Source organism: Tamandua tetradactyla, chromosome 3 (assembly GCF_023851605.1).
Source record: "Tamandua tetradactyla isolate mTamTet1 chromosome 3, mTamTet1.pri, whole genome shotgun sequence".
Taxonomy (NCBI): domain Eukaryota; kingdom Metazoa; phylum Chordata; class Mammalia; order Pilosa; family Myrmecophagidae; genus Tamandua; species Tamandua tetradactyla.
Genome location: NC_135329.1, coordinates 30,209,995 through 30,234,071, shown reverse-complemented (window position 1 = coordinate 30,234,071; position 24,077 = coordinate 30,209,995). Strand labels below are relative to the sequence as shown.

General features: G+C 37.8%; 1 protein-coding gene and 1 pseudogene across 6 annotated transcripts in view; both read left to right on the top strand.

The window, feature by feature from the left end:
- INTS9 (integrator complex subunit 9) overlaps positions 1-24,077 on the top strand; it is a 162,834-nt gene that overhangs the window by 101,432 nt on the left and 37,325 nt on the right. For 5 of the 6 annotated variants that reach the window (XM_077152908.1, XM_077152907.1, XM_077152911.1 and 2 more), the window contains one exon: positions 22,503-22,724. The exons of the other annotated variant lie outside the window; for it this stretch is intronic. In XM_077152908.1, the coding sequence (XP_077009023.1) occupies positions 22,503-22,724 (222 nt within the window). The remainder of the gene's footprint in view (positions 1-22,502; positions 22,725-24,077) is intronic. 6 annotated transcript variants of the gene reach the window in all.
- LOC143677194 (14-3-3 protein theta pseudogene) lies at positions 11,205-19,153 on the top strand (annotated as a pseudogene).

Here is a 24,077-nt window from a genome sequence, read left to right as displayed (position 1 = left end):
CATAGCCCATCAACGGTCTCAATTTTAGGTAAATTCATTGTTCCCAAGAGACAGAAAAGCAATAAACACACCCTCACCAAATAGATCTAAACCTCCTCTTAACTCTTGTCCCTCACCCCATTAATTACCTCTGCTGTTGATGTGGTAATGCTGGTGGTTTCCTTTTGAACATAGCTCATAGCTTGATGCAATAGCAGTTATCCCCCTGTACCCTGGACTTAAACACTTTATACAAGAATCATATCTTTGAAGTAATTCTTAGAAAAACTCATTCACATTTTTAGTTTGAGTGAGTGGGACACGTGGTTCTGTACAACCCCTTTCAATCTTGTTTGTCTTCAATATGGTAATATTACTTCTAGACCCACTAGAGAATCACCTTCGCTCCTATCTACTCCCTTACATTGGAGTTCAACCTCATTAGCTAACAGTTCACCCATCTCTAGCTTCTATGTGTCCCTAAGTCCCCTGTATTCTATATTCTAAGTCTCTGATTATACCTTTATGCTGGTCATAAAAGTGCAATCATACAGAATTTGTCCTTTTGTGTCTGGCTAATTTTGTTCAGCATTATGTCCTCAAGGCTTATCCATCTTGTCATGTGCTTCAGGACTTCATTTTGTCTTACTGCTGCATAATATTCCATTGTATGTATATACCACAGTTTGTTGATCCACTTGTCTGTTGATGGGCATTTGGTTTGTTTCCATCTCTTCGCAATTGTGAATAATGCTGCTATGAAAATCCATATGTATATGTCTGTTTGTGTAGTTGCTTTCAGCTCTTCTGAATATATACCAAGTAGTGCTATTGCTGGGTCATAGGGCAGCTTAATATTTAGTTTCTTAAGGAACTGCCAAATAGTCTTCCATATTGGCTGCACCATTGTGCATTCCCACCAGCAATGCGTTAGTTTCTCCACATCCTCTCCAACATTTATAGTTTCCTGATTGTTTTATAGCAGCCATTCTTGTAGGTGTGAAGTGGTATCTCATTGTAGTCTTGATCTACATTTCCCTTATAGCCAGTGAAAATGAGCATCTCTTCATGTGCTTTTGAGCCATCTGTATTTGCTCTTCAGAAAAATGCCTATTCATATCTTTAGCCCATTTTATAATTGAATTGTTTATTCTTTTATTGTTGAGTTGCATGATTTCTTTGTATATACAGGAAATCAAACCTTTGATACGTGATTTCCAAATATTTTCTCCCATTGAGTTGGCTGCCTCTTCACCTTTTTGACAAAGTCTTTTGAGGTGCAGAAGCATTAGATTTTGAGGAGTTGCCATTTCTCTATTTTTTTCTTTTGTTGCTTGTGCTTTGGGTGTAAAGTTTAGAAAGCTACCTCCTATTGCTAAGTCTTGAAAAATGTTTCCCTACATTTTCTTCTAGAAGCTTTATGGTGCTTGCTCTTATATTTAGGTGTTTGAGCGACTTTGAGTTAATTTTTGTGTAGGGTGTAAGATAGGGGTCCTCTCTCATCCTTTTGGCTATTGATATCCAGTTCTTCCTTGCCTAATTATTGAAAAGACTAATTTGTCCCAGTTCAAAGGATTTGGGGGCCTCGTCAAAAATCAGTTGACCGCAGATTTGGTGATCTATTTCTGCAGCCTCAATTCGATTCTGTTGGTCAGTGCTTCTTTCTTTGTACCAGTACCATGCTGTTTTGACCACTATGGCTTTATAATAGGTTTTAAAGTCAGCGAGTGTTACTCCTCCCACTTTGTTCTTCTTTTTTAGGATGCTTTTAGGGTCATTTTCCCTTCCAGATGAATTTGGTAGTTAGCTTTTCCAAATCTTCAAAGTGGGTTGTTGGAATTTTGAATGGTGCTGTGTTGAATCTGTAGATCAATTTGGGGAGAATTAACATCTTAACTATATTTAGCCTTCCTATCCATGAGCAGGGAATGTCTTCCCACCTATTTAGATCTCCTTTGATTTTTTTTAGCAGTGTTATGTAGTTTTCTGTATACAATTCCTTTACATCCCTAGTTAAGTACATTCCTAAGTATTTGATTCTTTTAGTTGCTATTTTGAATGGAATTTTTTCCTTAACTGACTCCTCAGCTAGCTCATTGCTTGTATATAGAAATGTTATTGATTTTTGCACATTAATTTTATATCCTGCCACCTTGCTGAATTTGTTTATTAGCTCAAGTAACTTTTCTGTAGATTTCTCAGGATCTTCCAAGTATGGTCATATCATCTGCAAGTAATGAGAGTTTTACTTCTTCCTTTCCAATTTGGATACCTTTTATTTCTGTGTCCTGCCTGATTGCTCTAGCTGGAACTTATAGCACAATGTTGAATAATAGTGGTGACAGTGGACATCCTTGTGATGTACCTGATCTTAGGGGGAAGGCTTTCAGTCTCTCTCTATTGAGTATGATGCTAGCTATCTGTTTTTCATGTATTCTCTTTATTATATTGAGGTAGTTACGTTTGATTCCTATCTTTTAGAGTGTTTTTATCAAAAAAGGATCCTGAATTTTGTCGAATATTTTTTCAGCATCAATTGAGATGATCATATGATTTTTCCCTTTTAATTTGTTGATGTGCTATATTACATGAATTGATTTTCTTGTATTGAACCATCCTTGCATTCCTGGTACAAACCCCACATGGTCATCATATATAATTCTTTTAACATGTTGTTGGATTCTATTTGCTAGTATTTTATTGAGAATTTTTGCATCTATGTTCATTAGGGAAATTGGCCTGTAGTTTTCCTTATAGCATCTTTACCTGGTTTTGATATTAAAATGATATTAGCTTCACAAAATGAGTATGGTAGAGTTCCTTTTTTTCTCAATTTTTTGGAAAAGTTTGAGCAGGATTGGTGTTAGTTCTTTCTGGAATGTTTGATAAAATTCATCTGTGAAGCCATCTAGCCCTGGGCTTTTCTCTGTAGGAAGATTTTTGATGACTGATTGAATCTTTTTACTTGCGATTGGTTTGTTGAGATCTTCTGTTTTTTTCTGAGTCAGTGTAGCTTATTTGTGTGTCTCCAGGAATTTGTCCATTTCATCTAAGTTGTCTAGTTTGTTGGCATATAGTTGTTCATAGTATCCTCTTATGATTTCTTTTATTTCTTCAGGATCTGTGGTAATGCACCCCTTCTCATTTCTAATTTTGTTTATTTGCATCCTCCCTCTTTTTTTCTTTGTCAGTCTTGGTAGTGGCCCATCAATTTTATTGATTTTCTCAACTATGTTTTGGTTTTATTTGTTCTCTCTATTGTTCTCTTGTTCTCCCATTCATTTATCTCTGCTTTAATCTTTGTCATTTCACTTCTCCTGTTTGCTTTGGGATTAGTGTTCTGTTCTTTCTCAAGTTCCTCCAGGTGTCCTCAATTTTTGCTTTTTCTTGTTTTTTAATATAGGCATTTAGGGCAATAAATTATCCTCTCAGCACATCCTTTGCTGCATTCCATATATTCTGATAGCTTGTACTCTCATTTTCATTCATCTCCAGATAGCTACTGATTTCTCTAGCAGTTTCTTCTTTGACCCACTGGTTGTTTAAGATTGTGTTATTTAGTTTCCATATATTTGCGAATGTTCTCATTCTTTGGTGGTTATTGAAATCCAGTTTCATCCCATTGTGATCAGAGAAAGTGCTTTGAATAATTTCAATATTTTTAAATTTATAAAGACCTGTTTTGTGCCCAGTATATTCTGGGGAATGTTCCATGAGCACTAGAGAAGGATGTGTAACCTTGTGCTTTGGTGTGGAATGCCCTATATATGTCTGTTAACTCTAATTCATTTATCAAGTTATTTAACTTCTCTATTTCTTTGTTGATCTTCTGTCTGGTTGTTCTGTCTATACAGGACAGTGGTGTATTGAAGTCTCCTCCTATGATTGTTGAAACATCTATCACCCCCTTTAGTTTTGCCAATGTCTGTTTCATGTACTTTGGAGCTCCTTGATTGGGAGCATAAACATTTATGATTGTTATACCTTCTTGGTGAATTGACCCTTTAATTGGTAAATAGTGTCCTTCCTCACCTCTTACAATGTCTTTACATTTAAAGTCTATTTTATCCGATATTAGTATAGCTACTCCTGCTTTCTTTTGGTTACAGCTTGCGTGGAAGATCTTTTTGCATCCTTTCACTTTCAATCTATTTATATACTTGTGTCTAAGATGAGTCTCTTGTAAGCAGCATATAGCTGGATTGTGTTTCTTAATCCATTCTGTCAATTTGTATCTTTTAATTGCTAAGTTTAGTCTGTTAACATTCAAGGTTATTACTGAAAAGGCATTTCTTGATTCCACCATCTTATCTTTTTTATTTTATTTGTCAGATCTATATATTCTTTTCCCTCTTTCTCTTTGTATTCTTTAAATTACCCTTAGTGGTATGCTTCAATTCTGTGCCCTCCTCCAGACCTCTGCCTCCTTTCTTTTTTTTTTCAGCTGGCAGAACTTCTTTTAGTATTTCTTTTAGGGCCAGTCTCTTGACAAATTCTTTCAGGAATTCTTTGTCTGTGAAAGCTTTAATCTCTCCCTCAATTTTAAAGGGCAGTTTGGCTGGATACAGAATTCTTTGCTGGAAGTCTTTCTCTTTCAGGATCTTGAATACATCATATACTGCCTTGTTGCCTCCAGGGTGCTAGTTAAGTAGTCTGAAATCAGTCTTATTTGATTTCCCTTGTATGTAGTAGATTGTTTTTCCCTTGCCGCTTTCAGGATTTTCTGCTTCTCGTCAACATTTGGCAGACTGATTAGTATGTGCCTTGGGAAAGGCCTATTTAGATTTATTCTGTTTGGAGTTCTTTGGGTTTCTTTGACTTGTATATTTCTGTCCTTTGTGGGGGTTGGGAAGTTTCCCTGCATTATAGCCTCAACTACTCTTTCTAGCTCCTTACTCCTCTCTTCTCCTTCTAGGACACCAGTTATTCTTATATTTGTGCCCTTTGTCTTGACTATCATTTCCCTGAGTTCCCATTCAATTTTTTCATCTTTTTTGCCATACGCTGTTTTGAGTCTTCAAAGTCAATTAACCTGTCCTCTATATCACTTATTCTTTCTTCTGTCTCTGCAAATCTGGTGTTGTGTGCCTCTAATGTGTTTTTTATTTGGTCAACAGAGTCTTTAATCTCTGTGATATCTGCTACTTTTCTATTTATTCTTTCAAATTCCTCTTTGTGCTTTTCTACTGTCCTCCTGGTCTCCTTTATGTCATTTGCTATCCCATTTATTTTATTAAGTAGAGTTGTATGAACATCTTTGATTACTTGTTCCAATGTCTGTGTCTCCTCTGGTGTTGTAGTTTGGTCATTAGGCAGGGCTATTTCTGTTTGCATTGTGATATGCAATCTTCTCTCTTCATCTCATGTAGATATCTTGATTGATTTACTTCGAGAGTTGATTTCTTTCAGTAGTCTAAGGCTCTTTTTTTGCAGGATGGTTGTACAGCAGGGAGCAGGGCACAGGGTGGAGCAGTCAGTCCAGTGATCTGTTTCAATGCAGGTATGGGTGCAGGTTAGGGATGTTATGCTGGTGCTTGTGAACATGGGCACGTAGCGGCCAGGGAGGATGTAGCTGTGTGGGTGCATAGGTCTGGGGAACGTAACCCTGGTGTGCCATGGTTTAAGGCACAGGGCCCTTGTGTGCATGCATAGAGTTATGGCAGCAAGCCAGCATTATGCCTTCGTGGATTGGGTGCAGATGTGACCCAGCTGCACAAGTTGGCACTTTTCAGGAGCTGGGAAGTGAGGCTGAGGGCTGTGCGTATGTACTGTTCTAGGACTTCTGTAATGTGCAATTCCCAGAGTTGAATGGTGTGATTGGGAGCCAGTGCGCATGCCTGGGCCTGGGAGTGCCATAACGGATGCACTGAGCTCAGGGAGGGCAGGGTGTGGCTGTGGGACACTATGGGCGGGCAGGGAGGTTGGGGTAGCCTAGGTATGGAGGTTAGTGCCCATAACCTTTATGCGCTGGCAATAGCCTGCAGGGAACAGGGAGGGGGTAGTTGTCAGGAGGGGTGCAGGAGAGGTGTGTTGGGCTGCACTTGGGGTGAGGGTGTGGGGCCAGGAACGTGCACTGGGAGCTGGTGGGGTGGGGGCCCCTGGAGTGCAGGAAATGGAACCTTGGAGGGGGTTCAAGTGCATGGGGTGTGGGGGGAGTTGCAGGTCATGGAGCTGGGCCGGTGAGGGTAGTGCACCCAAGAAACATGGTCTGGCTTACTTCCTAGTTGCTTGTACCTGTCTGTGCACCCCCTTGGGCACTGCAGCTGCACGCCTCCATGCCAAACTCCAGCCCTCTACCTTTCACTTCCTCGACCTCTGCAACCAGGGCTTCCACATGTGGTGCAGAAGGCTCTCCCAGGTCAGCCGTACTCCTGAATTGCTGCATCAGTTGCCTTCTTGTCCCTTCTCTAATTTTTCCGTGGAGCAGGACTATTCTCAAGCTGCTCTGGTTGGCCATCTTTCCGGAAGTCCCAGTGATGGTGATTAAATAAAATGATGTTTTTGCATGAGAAAGAATAAATGAATGTCAGCATTACAAGGTGCTAAAAATGGAATGGTATACAGGAAAAATACAATCAATGCAAGCTAGGGTCTATAGTTAACAGTAACATTATAATATGCTTCCATTGAATGTAACAAAGGCATTATTCCAAAACTAAATGTCAGTAAGCAGGGGATCAGTGGAGTGGTATGGGATTCTTTATGGAAGAAAAGGAAATGTCCTCATATAGATGGTGGTGGCGAAATCATGGCTATGTGATTATTCCAGGAACCACTGATTTTTCACTTAAGTTGGATTGTATAATGTGTTAATAAAACTTTAAAAACAAAAAAAAAAAGAAAAATTTGCTGTCTTGTCAGGAACCATAATGGAGTTTTTATTTTATTTTGAAATAATATTTTAATTAACTATATTTTTATTAGAAAATGAACTTATGCTTATTGCAATAATTTGGGAAAAAAATCTCAGAGAAAAAAATTATAATTGTAAAAACCGTAACATTAAGATAAAATTATTTTCAGCCTTTTTTTCTATTCTTTCTGATGAACTTTCCTTAGGTCTTTAGATATTCTACCACATTATACTTCACATCTGCCTAGTATTCCATCATGTGACTGTATCATGGAGTATTTAACTGTTTGTTCTCTGTCAAGACATTTAAATTAAAAAAAAATTTTTTTTGTTTGCACTTTGTTTTAGTTTGTTAGCTGCCAGAATGCAACACAGCAGAGATGGATTGGCTTTTAATAAAAGGGGATTTATTTAATTAATTCTTCAGAGGAAAGGTAGCTAACTTTCATCTGAGGTTCTTTCTTACGTGGGAAGGCTCAGGGTAATCTCTGCTGGCCTTCTCTCCAGGCTTCTGGGTTCCAACAACTTCCCCTGGGATAATTCCTTTCTGCATCTCCAAAGGCCTGGGCTGAGCTGCAAGTGCTGAGATGAGGTATGCCAAGCTGCTTGGGCTGTGCTACGTTGCGCTCTCTCATTTAAGCACCAGCCAATTAAGTCAAACATCATTCATTGCAGCAGGCACGCCTCCTAGCCGACTGCAGATGTAATCAGCAACAGATGGGGTTCATGTACCATTGGCTCATGTCCTCAGCAACAGAACTAGGTGCCTTCACCTGTCCAAGTTGACTGAGTCTAACTGCCACACACTAATACTCCCAATAATTGTGAATTCTGCCCAGAATGAGGGCATAGGACCCAATTTTAAAACAGTAGCAATAATAGAACAAAATAAAACAAATACTAACTGTTGGAAAGATCCCATTAATGTATCATAAATAACTAATCAGTACTTTCAGTTATTAGAGCCAAAGCTTTTCTGATTATAGAAATCAAGTTAATGGATTTGTTTATGAATTTATATTCTAACGTACTAATTTACTATATCCTAATATTTTAATTTTTATATTATGATAGTTTGAAAAAGCAACTTAATATTCACATTGTTTCATAACTTCCTGGCTGTTGTGCCTGACTTCAGGGGTAGGACTTAAATTTTGAATGTGAAAAAATCACAAAAAGCTGCATATACCTGGATGTGGCTGTTGCACCTACAGAAATTTTTGTCGTTTTTAGAAACTGATCTGATCTGTGACACTGATATCCTTACAAGGATAAGATTTCAAGTAGTAGTGTGTGGTGGGTATTTTTTTATTGTCACTACTGGTGGTAGATTTGGGTGGGTTTTGGGTTTAATTTGTTTATTGTTTGGATCTGCTCCCATCCTTCTCCTGACATGAAACAGACCTAGATTGGTGTCTTTCCCACTGGTTCATGCCTTACCACCTGGGCTTGAGTACTCTCCTACACCTTGGTTCCTGTCATGTAACAAATTTGGGAGACCCCAAATTCAGCCAATTAACAGGTTATTTCCTTCCCATTTAACTTTTAGTATTTGGACAGACAGGTGGTTCTCTGATTTGCAAGGCTTATGGTGGCTGTGAGGGAGACTAAGAGGAGAAATGTTTCAAAAACAAAGATTCCACGTAGGAACTTCTGCTTTAGAGCAATGGTCTTAAAAATTTTGAGTCAGTAGACCCTAAAACTTAATTGAGAATCTAATGAGAATGACTCCAAAATATATAGAGATGGATAGATAGGTAGATAGAGATGCATACCTACACAACATTTTTTATTTATTTTCTGGGACCATTAGTTTATAGAGTCTCCAAAAGCCCATTGTTATTTATCGAGTTAACAGTCTTTGGGGTGGAACTCTAGAAAGAATTTTTTTAAGAAATAAAATTAAAATTTTTAATTAATTGGAAATGTCTACTCAGTTAAGTACCTAAAGATCATGATGTTTTATTCACTTAGACTCACCATGGGAATTCCTTTTTTCACAGAGGGCTAGAAGAGTTTGATAGATAGTTTAAAAGAAAATCTCCTTGTATGTAACATTAACACATTTACTCTACCTCCCCTTCCAGGTTCTTATCCCTTTGGAGCACAGAGGAATGCTCCTATTGGCTTGTTTTTCTGAGGTCTTAAAGATTATGGCTGTAGTAAAAGTATTCTCTCAAATCTAAATAAAATATCTTAAGCTTGGATTCCTTGAATCTAGTTTTTAGAACTAAAGCAGTTGCTGGATAGGTTAGTTCTGTTTTTTGTTTGTTTGTTTTTTACATTGTTTTCTCTCCCCCAAACCCCCAGAATTTCTCTTGATGTTTTTTTGTTGTTTATACAATACTTTGCCCTAATCTGGATGCTCTGTTGGGGGCTGGAGTGCGGAAAAGGTGGAGCTGAACTACGAATTACAAATGGTTATCAGTTTGGAGAATTGAGCTCAGTAAGTAGGTCCCATGACACAAGTAAAGAGTGATTGGGTAGTTTGCCTGTTTCTTCCCATACTTTCTGTTTTGTCTCTCTTACTTGTGGTACAGCTTTTCTCTTCAAAATGTTTTCCTTTCTCAAAAATTATGTATGCTAGCATGCATTTATTTGTTCACTCATTCATTCCGTCATTTAGTCAGTGATATTTATTGAAATCTCTTTTGTGTAAGGTGTTATGCTAGGCTTTAAAGAAACGTAGAAGTGTAGATTACATTTACAGACATTATAATAAGGGGAGAAAGCATGTACATATAGAACAAGTGGTCAATGCAGTAAGATTAGAAATTCCCTGAAGTGCTGTGGGATTCAGAAGGCGTGTGAATCACTTCCATCTCAGAGATCAGGGAAGCCCTCATGGAGGAGAGGAGTTGTAATTGGTCTTTGAAGGCTGGTTATGATATTATGCTTCATGATCCCAAATTTCTACCTTCCTTTTTCTCATTGAAGAATTATAGGTAATTTGTCATTAACTTTTTCACTGACTACTCCTTTTCTGCCTTGTAAGTCCAAGGGTTTTAAATATGGAAAAAGGCATTCCGATAACTTGGCCTCATCTTAACCATGTCTTCTTAACCATGATGAGATTTCTCCTGTACACCTTGTTCATCAGTCTTGTACTTCTTTACCTTCTTGTTTTACTTCATAGATCTGGTTCCACATCCTAAGAGGGAAATCGCAATCCTTCAACAACGGTCACTTTCAGGCCAAATTTGTTTCTGTTTTTCAGGGAATTGCACAGCTGCATCTATTGTTGATAGATCTCGTGTTGAAATTCTTTTTAGGCTAGGCTTCTGTAGCAGTCTTTCTTTGATTTTCCTCTTAATATTTTACTTAATCTTTTACCATACTACAGGCTGAAAATACTATAAAGTTGTCTTTACCAACCTCATCATTTTTAGATAGAGAAGCTCTTTGCTGCTTCTCTTTTATTTACGCCTCTTCCCACTTACTTGTGGTTTCCCTCAAACTTCAATCCCAGACCTGCTATTCATTCATTTCTCATGCTATACAAACTGACATTTCTATCAACAGCTTTTATGAAGGTATCCAGCAAAATGTACATAAATGTCATACTTCTTGTCTTGTTGTCATTTTATTTCTCACATTCAGAATAAATCCTTTTGGGACATGTGAGGAGGCACATTTGGTGTGTTGTAGGGGTGGTAAGGCATGGAAGGTTGTCATAGAAACTTTCCAAAGGAAGTGATACCTGGCTATCTTAAATTGAGTTCTAAGTTCCTTAGCCAAAGAAGGAAGGAAGACTAGATCTGAACTTCATATGTCAAAATGTATTTTATTGACCTCATTTGACCACATACAGCTCTCTAGTTTGCATTTTTCTCAACATTTGTATACTCCATGTGAATTCTTAAAACCTGCATTCTATTTTCTATGACTTTTTAAAAAATCCTTTTTGATTTTATATATATATATACATATAAAATCCTTTTTGACTATATATGTGTTTGTGTGTGTGTGTATATATATATATATATATATATACACACACACAACCCAGTCTCTGGGACCCAGAAGCTTTCCATTCAGCTAGATTATAAGCTTCTGGGTCCCAGAGACTGGGTCTTATATTTCATGTGCCCTATAGAAAGTATTCAATAAAAGTTAACCATCAGAGAAGCAATGTAGTAGCCGCAGCATTCTTTTTTTTTTTTTTTTTAAAGGAAAGACAGAGAGAAGGAAGGAAGGATAGAAGGAAGGAAGGAAGGAAGAAAGGGAAACATTTTTAAACATTTTCTTGTTTTATTGTATTCTGTTTCTCCGTTTTTTGTTACATGGGCTGGGGCCGGGAATCGAACCGAGGTCCTCCGGCATAGCAGGCAAGCACTTTGCCCGCTGAGCCACCGCGGCCCGCCCGCGCAGCATTCTTGATCTTAGAATTTTTTTTAAAATTTTATTCTACAAGCTTGATTGTGATTGTCAATTTTGTAAGTTATTTGTTACTTCTTGGACAAGGAGGATTTTTCTTTTTTTGTTTTTGAACAAATGGTTCCTACTTGAAGCACTCACTGAGTGGCTACTGACACCAGTAATATATACATTTGCCCTTTGATGGTGAATTGGACATTACAGAGACGTCCAGTGTTTGGAGAGCATCACTAAAAGCCTTTTAAACCTACTTCTTTATAGTAGTAATCTGGTAATCAATAAGAAATGCCTCAGAGTTATAGTGCTAAAATAGAAAATATCTAGAATGACCTAATCATGATGCCCTATAACTGTTCCAACTTAGTTTTATTCATATTTTAGTACTGCCTTTTTTTGTTTGCTTATGGGCATTTAATTTTCAAAGGAAGGGAATGGAGATGGCTGAAGTTCAAGAAAAAATGTTTTCATCCAAATCATTGATTTTTAATACCTTTTGAGGTCATGATTCCATAGGACAACCTGACTAAATCTATAGGAAAATGTATATATGCATGCACAGTATTGTTTATATTATTTCATGAGGTTCCTAGGCCCTCTGAAGCCAGCCCCACCCATACATACCCCCATCAACCCTGTGAGTCATTACTGACTTATTCTAATAAGATCCATTTAAAATTGTTACTGTTTAAGCTAAATATACTACCCACCAAAGCCTGGTCCCTTATTTTTTTTTTTTTAACTTTTTTTATTAATTAAAAAAAATTAACAAACAAAACATTAAGATATCATTCCATTCTACATATACAATCTTAATATCATCACATAGTTTCATATTCATCATTTCTTAGAACATTTGCATCGATTTAGAAAAAGAAATAAAAAGACAAAGCCTGGTCCCTTTTATTTTGTCTCTGTTCCCATTTCCTTCAGGTTGATGCATGCATACCTGAACATTGCCATGCTCCTTACCCATCTGTTGCTGTAACCATTTTACTTTACTTCCCTCTTCCTTCCTTCTCTGAAAACAGTGTACAGGAAAACATGTATGTATTTTTTGGAGAAGTACAAAAAGATAGGTAAGTTCTGCAAAGAGAATAACCACTTATATTGGTTGGTATGAATGAATGCAAAAAGGAATTAGAACCTTCAAATATAGTTATCTTCACAACTTTACTTTTTCTGTGTCACATTAAAAAATAAATATTTTTCAGGTTTCAAATCTGCTTATAACATTTAGCCATATCATGTTATTTTAAAAATAATGAAATACATATATCCACGCTTCTGTGGAATTCTTAAGGAAAATACATCAAAGTGCATATATTCTCAGAGATAACAGCCCAGATGGTGAGACTTGACTGTGCTACTATTTGAAATTTTATTTATTTATGAGAAATCTGTATGAAACAGAGAAAATAGGGATAAGGCTTCCAGTAAACTGTGTTTCTGACTTTTTTCTTCAATCTTCCAGTGAGATTTTTAAATCAAAGTTAGGAAAAAGAAGTGTTATAATCCTCGGGTCTTGTTTCCAATTCAAATCCTGATTTATTTCAGAAAAGTTGCTTAGTATTTTTTTAAATGCTCTGAAAACAATCAACATTAAACTCAGGAGGTGCAAGGGTAGTTCAGTGATAGAATTCTTACCTGCCAGGTGAGAGACCCAGGTTTGATTCCTGGACCCTGCACTTCCATTCCAAAAAAAAAAAGCCTCCTTTGGTGCACACAGGTGGTTCAGTGGTAGAATGCTCACCTTCCATGCAGTAGACCCAGATTTGATTCCCAGACCATGCACCCAAAAAAAAAAAAATTAAATTCACATAGTAGAATTTGTCCTCCAGAGCAGCTAGTAAATAGCCAGGAACTGTAGGTAACAACTGCTGGGGGAAACTTAGTGATCAGACGCACAATGTACACCAGTCTGGAATGGGTAGAACAGCTAAGATTCCATACAGAACTGTAAGTCTCCCAAGCCACAGAAGCCAGCACCCCTCCCCCAAGGATATGGCAGGCTGGTTCCCAAGGAGGAAGGAAACAAGCTTTACTAGTAGCAAGGACTTAGCTCAACCAACCTCCAACTGCGGAATTAATTAACAAATTCTGACTACTGAAAACAGGCCCAGTGCACAGATAAATCTGGAGTAAGCACTAAAGGAACTAGGAGTTTTTGCCCTGGCCAAGAGGGGGCTGGGGGCTGATGGGAAAAATATATTTTAAACAGGCTTTTTGAGCTGGACAGCACAAAATATTGGGAAAGGACTGGTCCCCAAGAAAAGGGGGCTTTTAGTGCCTGGGGATACATAGAGCCACGTACAACTTAAGCTCTTGATCTGGGGTCCAGCTTTGAAAAGTTTTTTTGTTTTTAACTTAACACCTTATTAGATAGAACTGCAAGCACTCTCAGGCTGTGGCATTGCCCCAGGCAAGGACAGAATTGAAGCGTGTCTGACAGACAAAGTAACTAGTCACATAAAAGGGGTTAATACCCTAAAGGGCATTTTGTCTCCAAGAAAAGGGGGGCAGGGCCCATCTCAAGTGGAGGTCTTCCTTCAGGGGCTTCATGCCCCGGGGACTGGAAGACAGAAGCCTGCCTACTACCTCAGCTTCCTTCTCAACCATACCACTGGCATGGAGAGGCTGCTGAAATTAAAAGCACCACATTACTTTACGCTGGTGGAGAGCTGTGGGCTGACAAGCACCATATGCTGGGCAAGATAGGAAAAGCACTGAGTCTAGAGGCTTCATAGCAAAGTCGGACATCCTACTGGGTCTCACCCACAGGGGAACTTGATACTGGCTACTCTCTCCTCCTGAGACCAGGGCCTGTCTGGTTTGGGAAAATCTGGCTGGGGTCAGTCATATCTGAGGAGACCCTCCTCAAAAAAAAAAAAAAAATTTTATATAAGCAGGGGAAGAAACAGAAAACAAGAACTGAAAAATGCTGATCAGTTAAACAGAACTTATGCTAGAGGTCTAGAATAAGTTGAACTGAATACCAAAGAGCAGGTAGAGAACAAAGCCATCCCACAAGAAAATCCTAGGTAAATGAATGAGAACAACCTCCAGAATAAACTAATTCAGGGATTCAAATGCCTAGACACTAGCAAAAATTGAGTCAGTCGTACTAGCAAAATTGTAGGTATGGCCCAGTCAAAGGAGTAAACCAACACTTCAAATGAGATACATAAGTTCAAACAACTAATTCAGGATGTTTGAACAGACATGCAAAATCTCAGCAAAAATCAAATCAACAACTCTTCACCCAGTGGCCACCAGGAGCATCTGTGCTGCTGCCACCACCACTCACCATCCCACATGCCGATCGTGAAGGCAAAGCTAGCTGAGCACTATGACACCATAGCCACCTGCACGAAGGGTGGGTTGGAGCAGGGGCCCAAGCTGTCCAATGAGGAGCACAGCCTACTCTTGGTGGCCTATAAGAATGTCATCGGTGGTGCAGGTCTGCCTGGAAGGTCATTTCCATCAAACTGAAAACAGTCTTTCTAACAAGAAGTTAGAGCTGATTAAGGACTATCGAGAGAAAGTGGAGTTGCAGCTGAGATCCATCTGCACCACAGTCCTGAACAGTTGGTATTTAATAGCCAATGCAACTAATCTAGAGAGTTAGGTCTTCTATCTGAAAATGAAGGAAGATTACTACTGGCACCTTGCTGAAGTAGCATGTGGCGATGATCTAAAACGAATGATAGATCATTCCCAAGGAGCTGACCAGGAAGCATTTGAAATAAGTAAGACAAAGATGCAATCCACACATCCAATTTGCCTGGGGCTGGCTCTTAACTTTTCTGTATTTTTATTATGAGATCCTTAATAATCCAGAGCTTGCCTGTACACTGGCTAAAGTGGCTTTTGATGAGGCCATAGCAGAACTTGATAATAACTGAGAACTCACACAAAGACAGTACCATTATCATGCAGTTGCTTAGAGATAACCGAACATTATGAACATCAGATAGTACAGGAGAAGAATGCAATATAGTAGAAGAGGCAAAAAAGTAAATGCATGCAGGATGTCATCCTTCCCCTGAAGAAACCTTTTTACCCAGCTCCATTCCTTATTCCACTTGGATCTCCTATAGCAAAGAAATGCATTCATGTGTATGGATTCAACTATGGATGGTCTTTTCACACTGAAGCTTTGGGGAAATGCCATTCCTTGATTTGTGTTTGTCTTGGCCTTCTTGCTGTGCATTACTGCTGTAGAAAAGTGTTGTGCTGGTTTGAAAGGATGTATGTCCCCTAGAAAAGCCATGTTTTAATCTAAATCCCATTTCATAAAGGCAGAATAATCCCTCTGTGTTTGAAACTATAATCAGATCATCTCCCTGGATGATGTGATTTAGTCAAGAGTGGTTGTTAAGATGGATTAGGTGATGACATGTCTCCACCCATTTGGGTGGGACTTTCTGGAGTCCTATAAAAGAGGAAATATTTTGGAGAATGAAGTAGATTCAGAGAGAGCAATGCAGAACAACATAGCCACAAGAAGCACAGAGTGCACAAGCCAGTGACCTTTGGAGATGAAGAAGGAAAATGCCTCCCCAGGGAGCTTCATGAAACAGGAAGCCAGGAGACAAAGTAGCAGATGACGCCTTGGTCGCCATGTGCCCTTCCAGCTAAGAGAGAAACTGTGACTGTGTTCACCATATATGCCTTTCCAGATGAGAGAGAAACCCTGAACATTATCAGCCTTCTTGAACCAAGGTATCTTTCTCTGGATGCCTTCAATTGGACATTTCTATAGACTTGCTTTAATTGGGACATTATCTCAGCCTTGGACTGTAAACTAGCAACTTATTAAATTACCCTTTTAAAAGCCATTCCGTTTCTGGTATATTGCATTCTGGCAGCTAGCAAACTAGAACAAGTATTAATAGCTTCATTTCATATAAACATAAGTAACTTTGAAACACTGATGTAGAGGACTAAAATGTATCCGGTATTTAAGTAATCTGAACCAGTTCTGCAAATGGCTGTTTTGTAATGCTGTGAAAATATGAAAATATAGCTAATTACAATTAAAGCCTATTCTACATAAAAAAAATTCAAATTAGTGAGTTGAGGGAGGATATAAAGAGAATATTGCACAAACATAAAGAACTTGAAAGTTTGAAAAAATAAATCGTAAAACTTATGGGAATCAAAGACACAATAGAAGATATGAAAAAAAAAAAGGAGACCTACAACAATAGATTTGAAGAGGCAGAAAAATGATTAGTGAACTAGAGGACAGGACATCTGAAATCTGACACACAAAAGAAAATATAGGGGGGAAAATGGAAAAATATGGATAGGGTCTCAGGAAATTGAATGTCAACGTGAAGCACATGAATATAAGTGTTATGGGTGTCCCAAAAGGAGAAGGGAAGAGAAAAGGAACAGAAAGACTAATGGAGGAAATATTCACTGAAAATTTCCTCTCTCATGAAAAACATAAAATTACAGATCCAACAAGTGCAGCATACCCCAAACAAAACAGATCCAAATATACATACCCCAAGACACTTACTAATCATGTTCTCAAATGTCAAGACAAAGACAGAGTTTTGAAAGCAGTGAGAAAAAAGCAATCCATCACATGCAAGGGAACCTTGATAAGACTATATGTGGGTTTCTCAGCAGACACCATAGAGGCAAGAAGGCAGTGGTATGACATGTTTAAGACACTGCCAACCAAGAATTCTATATGCATCAAAACTGTCCTTCAAAAATGAGGGGGACCTAGGAGTCACCTCCAGAGAACATTTTTTGTTGCTCAGATGCAGCCTTTCTCTCTAAGCCAACTCAATAGGTGAACACACAGCACTCCCTCCTACATGGGACATGACTCTGAGAGGTGTAAATCTCCCTGGCAATGTGAAACAGAAATCCCAGGATGACCCAGGACCCAGCATCAAGGGATTGAGTGAGCCCTCTTGACTAAAAGAGGGATGAGAGAATGAGACAAAATAAAGTTTCAGTGGCTGAGAGATTTCAAACACAGTCAGAAGGTTATCTAGGACATTATTTTTATGCATTATATAGATATTCTTTTTTAGTTTATGGTGTATTGGAGTGGCTGGAGGAAGTATCTGAAACTGTGGCCTATCCAGTAGCCTAGATTCATGGAGATGATTATATAAAGATATAACATTTACAATGTGACTTTGATTGTGAAAATCTTGTATCTGATGCTCCTTTTATCCAGAGGATGGACAGATGAGTAAAAAGATATGGATAAAAATAAGTAAATAATTAAAAGGGGAGAGAAAGGGTAAAATTAAATTGGGTAGATGGAAATACTAGTGGTCAATGAGATGGAGAAGTAAGGTGTGTGGTATATATGATTTTTTTCTTTTTTCTTTTTATTTCTTTTCCTGGAGTGATCCAAATGTTCTAAAAAATGTTCATGGTGAAGAATACACAATTATGTGATGATATTGTGAGCCATAGATTGTACACCATGTATAGAATGTATATGTGTGAAGATTTCTCATTTAAAAAAAAGAGAGGATACACAGTTGGTGCAGGGGTAGAATGCTCGCCTTTCTCTGCAGGAAACCTGAGTTCAATTTCTGGACCATGCACAAAAAAAAAAAAAAGAAAATGAGGGGGAGATTAAAATGTTTTCAGACAAACAATCACTGAAAGAATTTGTTTCTAAGAGACAGGCTCTCCTAGAAATACTGAAGGGAGCACTACAAGCAGATAGGAAAAGGTACGAGAGGTCTGGAGAAGAGTATAGAAATAAAGACTATCAGTAAAGGTAAAAAGAAAAAAAAATAAGATATGATATATAAAGTCCGAAAGACAAAGTAGTAGAAGTATTGGCATTACAATACTAACATTAAATGTTAATGGATTAAACTTCTGAATCAAAAGATACAGACTGGGTGAATAGATTATGAAACAGGACCCATCTCTATGCTGTCTACAGGAGAGTCACTTTAGGCACAAGAACAAAAATAAATTGAAAGTGTAAGGTTGGGAAAAGATATATCAGGAAAACAACAACCAAAAAAGAGCAGGGGCAGCTATACTAATATCTGACAAATTAGACTTCAAATGTAAAACAATTAAAAGAGACAAAGAAGGACACTATATATTAATAAAAGGAACAATTCAACAAGAAGACATAACAACCATAAATATTTATGCACCAAGCCAGAGTACTCCAAAATACATGAGGCAAACACTGAAGAGAGAAGTAGACATCTCTACCATAATAGCGTGAGACTTCAATTCCCCACTCTCATCAATGGATAGAACATCTAGACAGAGGATTAATAAGGAAACAGAGATTTTGAATAATACTGTAAATCAACTAGACTTAACAGTCATTTACAGAACATTACACCCTACAACAGCAGGATACACATTCTTCCCAAGTGCTCATGGATCATTCTCAAGGATAGACCATATGCTGGGACACAAAGCAAGTCTCAACAAATTTTAAAAGATTGAAATCATACAAACACTTTCTCGAATCATTATAAAATGTAGTTAGAAATCAATCACAAGCAGAATCCCAGAAAATTCACAGATATCTGGAGGCTAAAAAACACACTCTTAAACACCCAGTGGGTCAAGGAAGAAATTACAAGAGAAATCAGTAAATATCTCAAGGCAAATGAAAATGAAAACACAACATATCAGAATTTATGGGCTGCAACAAAAGTGGTGCTGAAGGGGAAATTTATTGCCTTTAGTAAATGCCTGTTAAAAAAGAAAAAAGGGCGAAATTCAAGGAATTAACTGTTCACTGGGAAGAACTAGAGAAAGAATAGCAAACTAACCCAAAAACTACAAAAGGAAAGAAATTACAAAGATGAAAGAATAAATAAATGAAATTGAGACTATGAAGACAATAGGGAAAATCACCAAAACCAGAAGTTAGTTTTTTGAGAAAATCAGTAAAATTTTTGAACCCTTAGCTAGGCTCACAAAAGAGAGAGAGAGAGAGAGAGAGAGAGAGAGAGAGAGAGAGAGAGAGAGAGAGAATACAAATAAATAAAATCAGAAACTGAAGAGGGAACATAACCACTGACCCTGCAGAAATAAAGGAGTTAATGAGAGGTTATATATGCTTTTAACCAACAAGGTAGATGAAATGGACAACTTCCTAGTAAGGCATGAACAACCAACATTGACTCAAAAAGAAACTGATGACCTCAACAAAGCAATCACAAAGTGAATGAATCAGCCATCAAAAAGCTCCCAGAAAAGAAAAGTCTAGGACCAGATGGCTTCACATGTGAATTTTACCAAGCATTCAAGAAAAAATTAGTACCAATCCTGTTCAAACTCCTCAAAAAAATTGAAGAGGAGGGAAAACTACCTAACTCATTCTATGAAACTAGCATCACCCTAATACCAAACCCAGACAAAGATACTGCAAGAAAAAAAAAAATTACAGACCAATCTTTAATGAATATAAATGCAAAAATCCTCAACAAAATACTTACAAAGTGAACACAGCAGCAGTTTGAAAGAATTATGCATCATGACCAAGTGGGATTCCAAATATGCAAGGCTGGTTCAACATAAGAAAGTCAATTAATGTAATACACCGTATCAACAGATCAAAGCAGAAAAACCACATGATCATCCAGTTAACGCAGAAAAGGCATTTGACAAAATTCACAATCCTTTCTTGATGAAAGAAATAGAAGGAAACTTCCTCCATATGATAAAGGGAATATATGAAAACCCCCCAGCTAACATCATCCTTAATGGGGAAAGACTGAAAGCTTTTCCTCTAAGATCAGGAACAACACAAGGATGCCCACTGTCACCATTGTTATTCAGCATAGTGCTGGAAGTTCTAGTCAGAGTGATTCAATAAGAAGAAATAAAAGGCATCCACATTGGAAAGGGAGAAGTAAAACCCCCCCCTCTGATGACATGATACTATATATCGAAACACTAAAAAATCTACAGCAAAGCTACTAGAGCTAATAAATGAGTACAGCAGAGTAGCAGGGTAGAAGATCAACACCCAAAGATCAGTAGTGTTCTATACATTAGTAATGAGCAATCTGAGGAGGAAATCAAGAAAAAAAATCCATTTATAATGGCACGTCAGAGAGACAAAGTGTGGAGACCCCACAGGATCAGAGACTGAAAGCAACAGAGCCCAGGAGCAAGGTACCAATGGATGCCAGCCACGTGACTTCCCAGCTGACATATGTATTCCAGACCCATCAGCCTTCCTTGAATTACGGTAACCTTCTGTGGATGCCTTAGTTTAGACTTTTTTATAGATTTAGAACTATAAACTTATAACTTATTAAATTTCCTTTTTAAAAGCTGTTCCTGTTTCTGGTATATTTCATTCTGGCAGTTTAACAAACTAATACAGATTTTGGTACCTGTGAAGTGGGGTGCTGCTTCTGTTTGCAAATACCAAACATGTTGGAACAGCTTTTTAAATGGATAAGGGGGAAGATTCTGGAAGAATTGCAAGGAGTTTAATAAGAAAGGCCTAGAATGCTTTGATGAGACCGTTGGTAGAAATGTGGACTCTAAAGATACCTTCAACAAGACCTTAGACAGAAATGATGCACATGTCATTGCAAACTGCAAGGAAGGTGTTCTTTGTGTATGAAACACAGAATTTGAGAGTGATGAACTTGAATATTTAGCAGAAGAAATTTCCAAACAAGATGCAGAAAATGTAGTCTGGCTGCTTCTTGCAGCTTATAGTAAAATACGAAAGGAAAGACATAAGCTGAGACCTGAACTCTTGGGAACAAAGAAGACAGAAACTGATAGTCTAGAAATTTCAGGGCTTCCAGAAAGTGAGGCTCCAGTGACTAGGGCATCATGTAAAATTTAAGCAAACATGGAAGCAGTCAGCCATTTCAGAAAATGCCAGGATTAGAGATCAAGTTATCCAGAAAAGGTTTGTGGACAGTCAAATTGTCTGAGGGTTATGATCCCTGTATACTACATAGAAAACCAACAAAGGTGTTGTGGGAACTATATAAACAGAGCCCTCGCTGCCGGTTTGGACTCAAAAGGATAAAGAAGAGACAAACTGAAGAGAAAACAGCTTCAGAAGCAGAATCATGAAGCTAATGTCTGAGCCAGGAAATCTCAGAACAGGAGAGCAGATCCATCCATACACATGGAGACGCAGAGGGCAGGCCTTCTGCTTCATTGTTGAGTAAGTTCACACAGGCTTCAGAGAGGATGGAGCACATAAACTGAATTTTAGGGGGAGCCTGGCTACTACTACATTGTTCTGGAGGAGTTGAGCATGTGCCCTGGAGATGACAGAGATCCCAGATGCTGCCCCAATATGTGGAAAGGGTAGAGCTGAGAAAAAGGTGCCCCCCCACTCCAGCACATCTCAGTCTTAAAACCCAGCCCACATTTCAAGAGAGATCAAAGCCACTGTGTAGGCCCTTGGAAAGGGTGAGACTGCCGCTTTCTAAAGGCCCAAGGATAATTACTTTCAGACTTCGAAATCTAATGGAATTTGCCGTGCAGGTTTTTGGAACTGTTTGTGTCCAGTGACCCTTGTTTACCTTTCAATTTATCCCTATGGCAATAAATTGTCCCTCCTTTGTATTTTGGCAGCAGATAACTTGTTCTAAGTTTCACAGATCCAGAGCCAGAGGAACAGACTATACTTGTAATTAACTTTGATGAGATTGTGTACTGGTTTTAAATTTGTACTGTATTTGTTTTGTTACTGGAATGGTTTAGAGCTTTTGTGATACTGTGATATACAGTGTATGTATTTTGTAAATGAAAAACATGTCTTCTGGGGGTCCAGAGGCTGGAATGTGCCAATTTGAATCTATTATGTACTCCAGAAAAGCCATGTTTTAATCCTGAAACAGTCTTGTGGGGACAGCCATTTCTTTTTTAGTATTTTTTATTGACAAATTTTCACACATACTCCATACATGGTATACAGTCAGTGGCTTACAGTATCATCACTTAGTTGTGTTTGCATCACCATGATCACTTTTAGCACATTTGCATCACTCCAGGAGAAGCAATAAAAACAAAAAGGAAAAACTCACAGCCTTTTTTTAAATCCTGATCAGCATCATAGGGCAGAAACTTTGATTAGATTATCTCCATGGAGATGTGGCGTGCTCAGTTGTGGGTGTCACCTTTTCCAGATGAGTATTGATTAGCTTAATGGTATCCTTTAAAAGTGAAACATTTTGGAGAGAGCTCAGAGTAGAGCTGACCGAGGAAAGTCAACAGAGCAGATGTAGACACTTGGAGAACAGTTGCTTCAGAGAACAGAGACACTGATATGTGGGGATGCTTGTAGCCCAGCAGACATTGCCATGAGATGTTAAGCAATCCAGAACCTGGAGAGAGCCAAGAGAAGCCAAGAGATGAAAGCCAGCCCTGGAGAAACAAAGCGAGGCACCCCCACAGGAACAGAGGCCAAAAGCAAACAGATCCCAGGAGCAAGGGACCAGCAGGTACCAGCCACATGACTTACCAGCTGACAGAGTTGTTCCAGACCCATGAGCGTTCTTTGAATGAGGTATCTTTCCCTGGATGCTTTAGTTTGGACATTTTTATAGGTTTATTACTGTAAACTTGTAACTTATTAAATTCCTTTTATAAAAGCCGTTCCAATTCTGGTATATTTTATTCCAGCAGTTTACAAATTAATACGATAGCAACCATAAGAACCAAATATTTAGGAATAGATTTAACTAAGGACAACAAAGGACCTATACACAGAAAACTATAAGAAATTAATAAAATAAATCATGGAGGACTTAAATAAATGGAAGGGCATACCATTCCATTTGGGTTGGAAGACTAAATATAGTTAAGATGTCAATTCTGCCTAAATAGTTTTATAGTTTCAATGCAATACCAATTAAAATCCCAACAACTTACTTTGCTGTATAGCTTTTACGGTGTGACTGTGTGATTTTGAAAACCTTGTGTCTGATGCTCCTTTTTTCCAGAGTATTGGCAGATGAATAAAAAAATAATAATGATGATAAAAATAAATAAATAATAGGGAGAGCTAAAGGGTAAAAATTGGGTAGATTGAAATACTGTGGGTCAGTGAGAGGGAGGGGTAAGGGATATGAGATGTATGAGTTCTTTTTTCTTTTTATTTCTGTTTTTGGAAATGTTCAGATGTTCTAAAAATGATCATAGTGATAAATGATCATTTCACAATTATGTGATGATATTGTGAGCCATTGATTGTATACTATGGATGGACTATATGGATGTGAAAATATCTGAATAAAAATATTAAAGAAAAATAAGACAATGCTTTCAGGCTTTGAAAAAAAATGAAATGAAGCACTGATTCATGCTACGATACGGATGACCCTTGAAAACATTATGCTGAGGAAAAGAAGCCAGTTAAAAATAAGGCCACATATTTTATGATTTCATTTATATGAAATATCCAATACAGGCAAATCCTCAGAGACAAAATACTTTTAGTGATGGCTGGGGACAGGTGGAGCAGGAAATGAGGAGTGACTGCCTAATGGGTAAGAGGTTTATTTTGGGGATGATTAAAATGTGATGGAATTAGATAGTGATGAGAGTTGTAGTATAAATTATTGTATTGCATACTTTAAAATGGTCAATTTTATGTTATGTGAATTTTGTCTCAAGTTAAAAACTGTATTACTACTAGAATGAAAAAGCTAAGTTTATGGTACATGAGTATATAGTGAAGTATGCTAATTATATGTAAAACATGATATTAGTTTAGTTCAAATAATAAGCATTGTCCTTACAAGAGATATAAAAATAAAGAATATACCTACAAAAAATTAAAAAGAAATAAAGAACAAAATCTCTAAAGCAAGTATACCTAATAACTAGCCAAAAGAAGAACATTTGATGAAAGAAAATT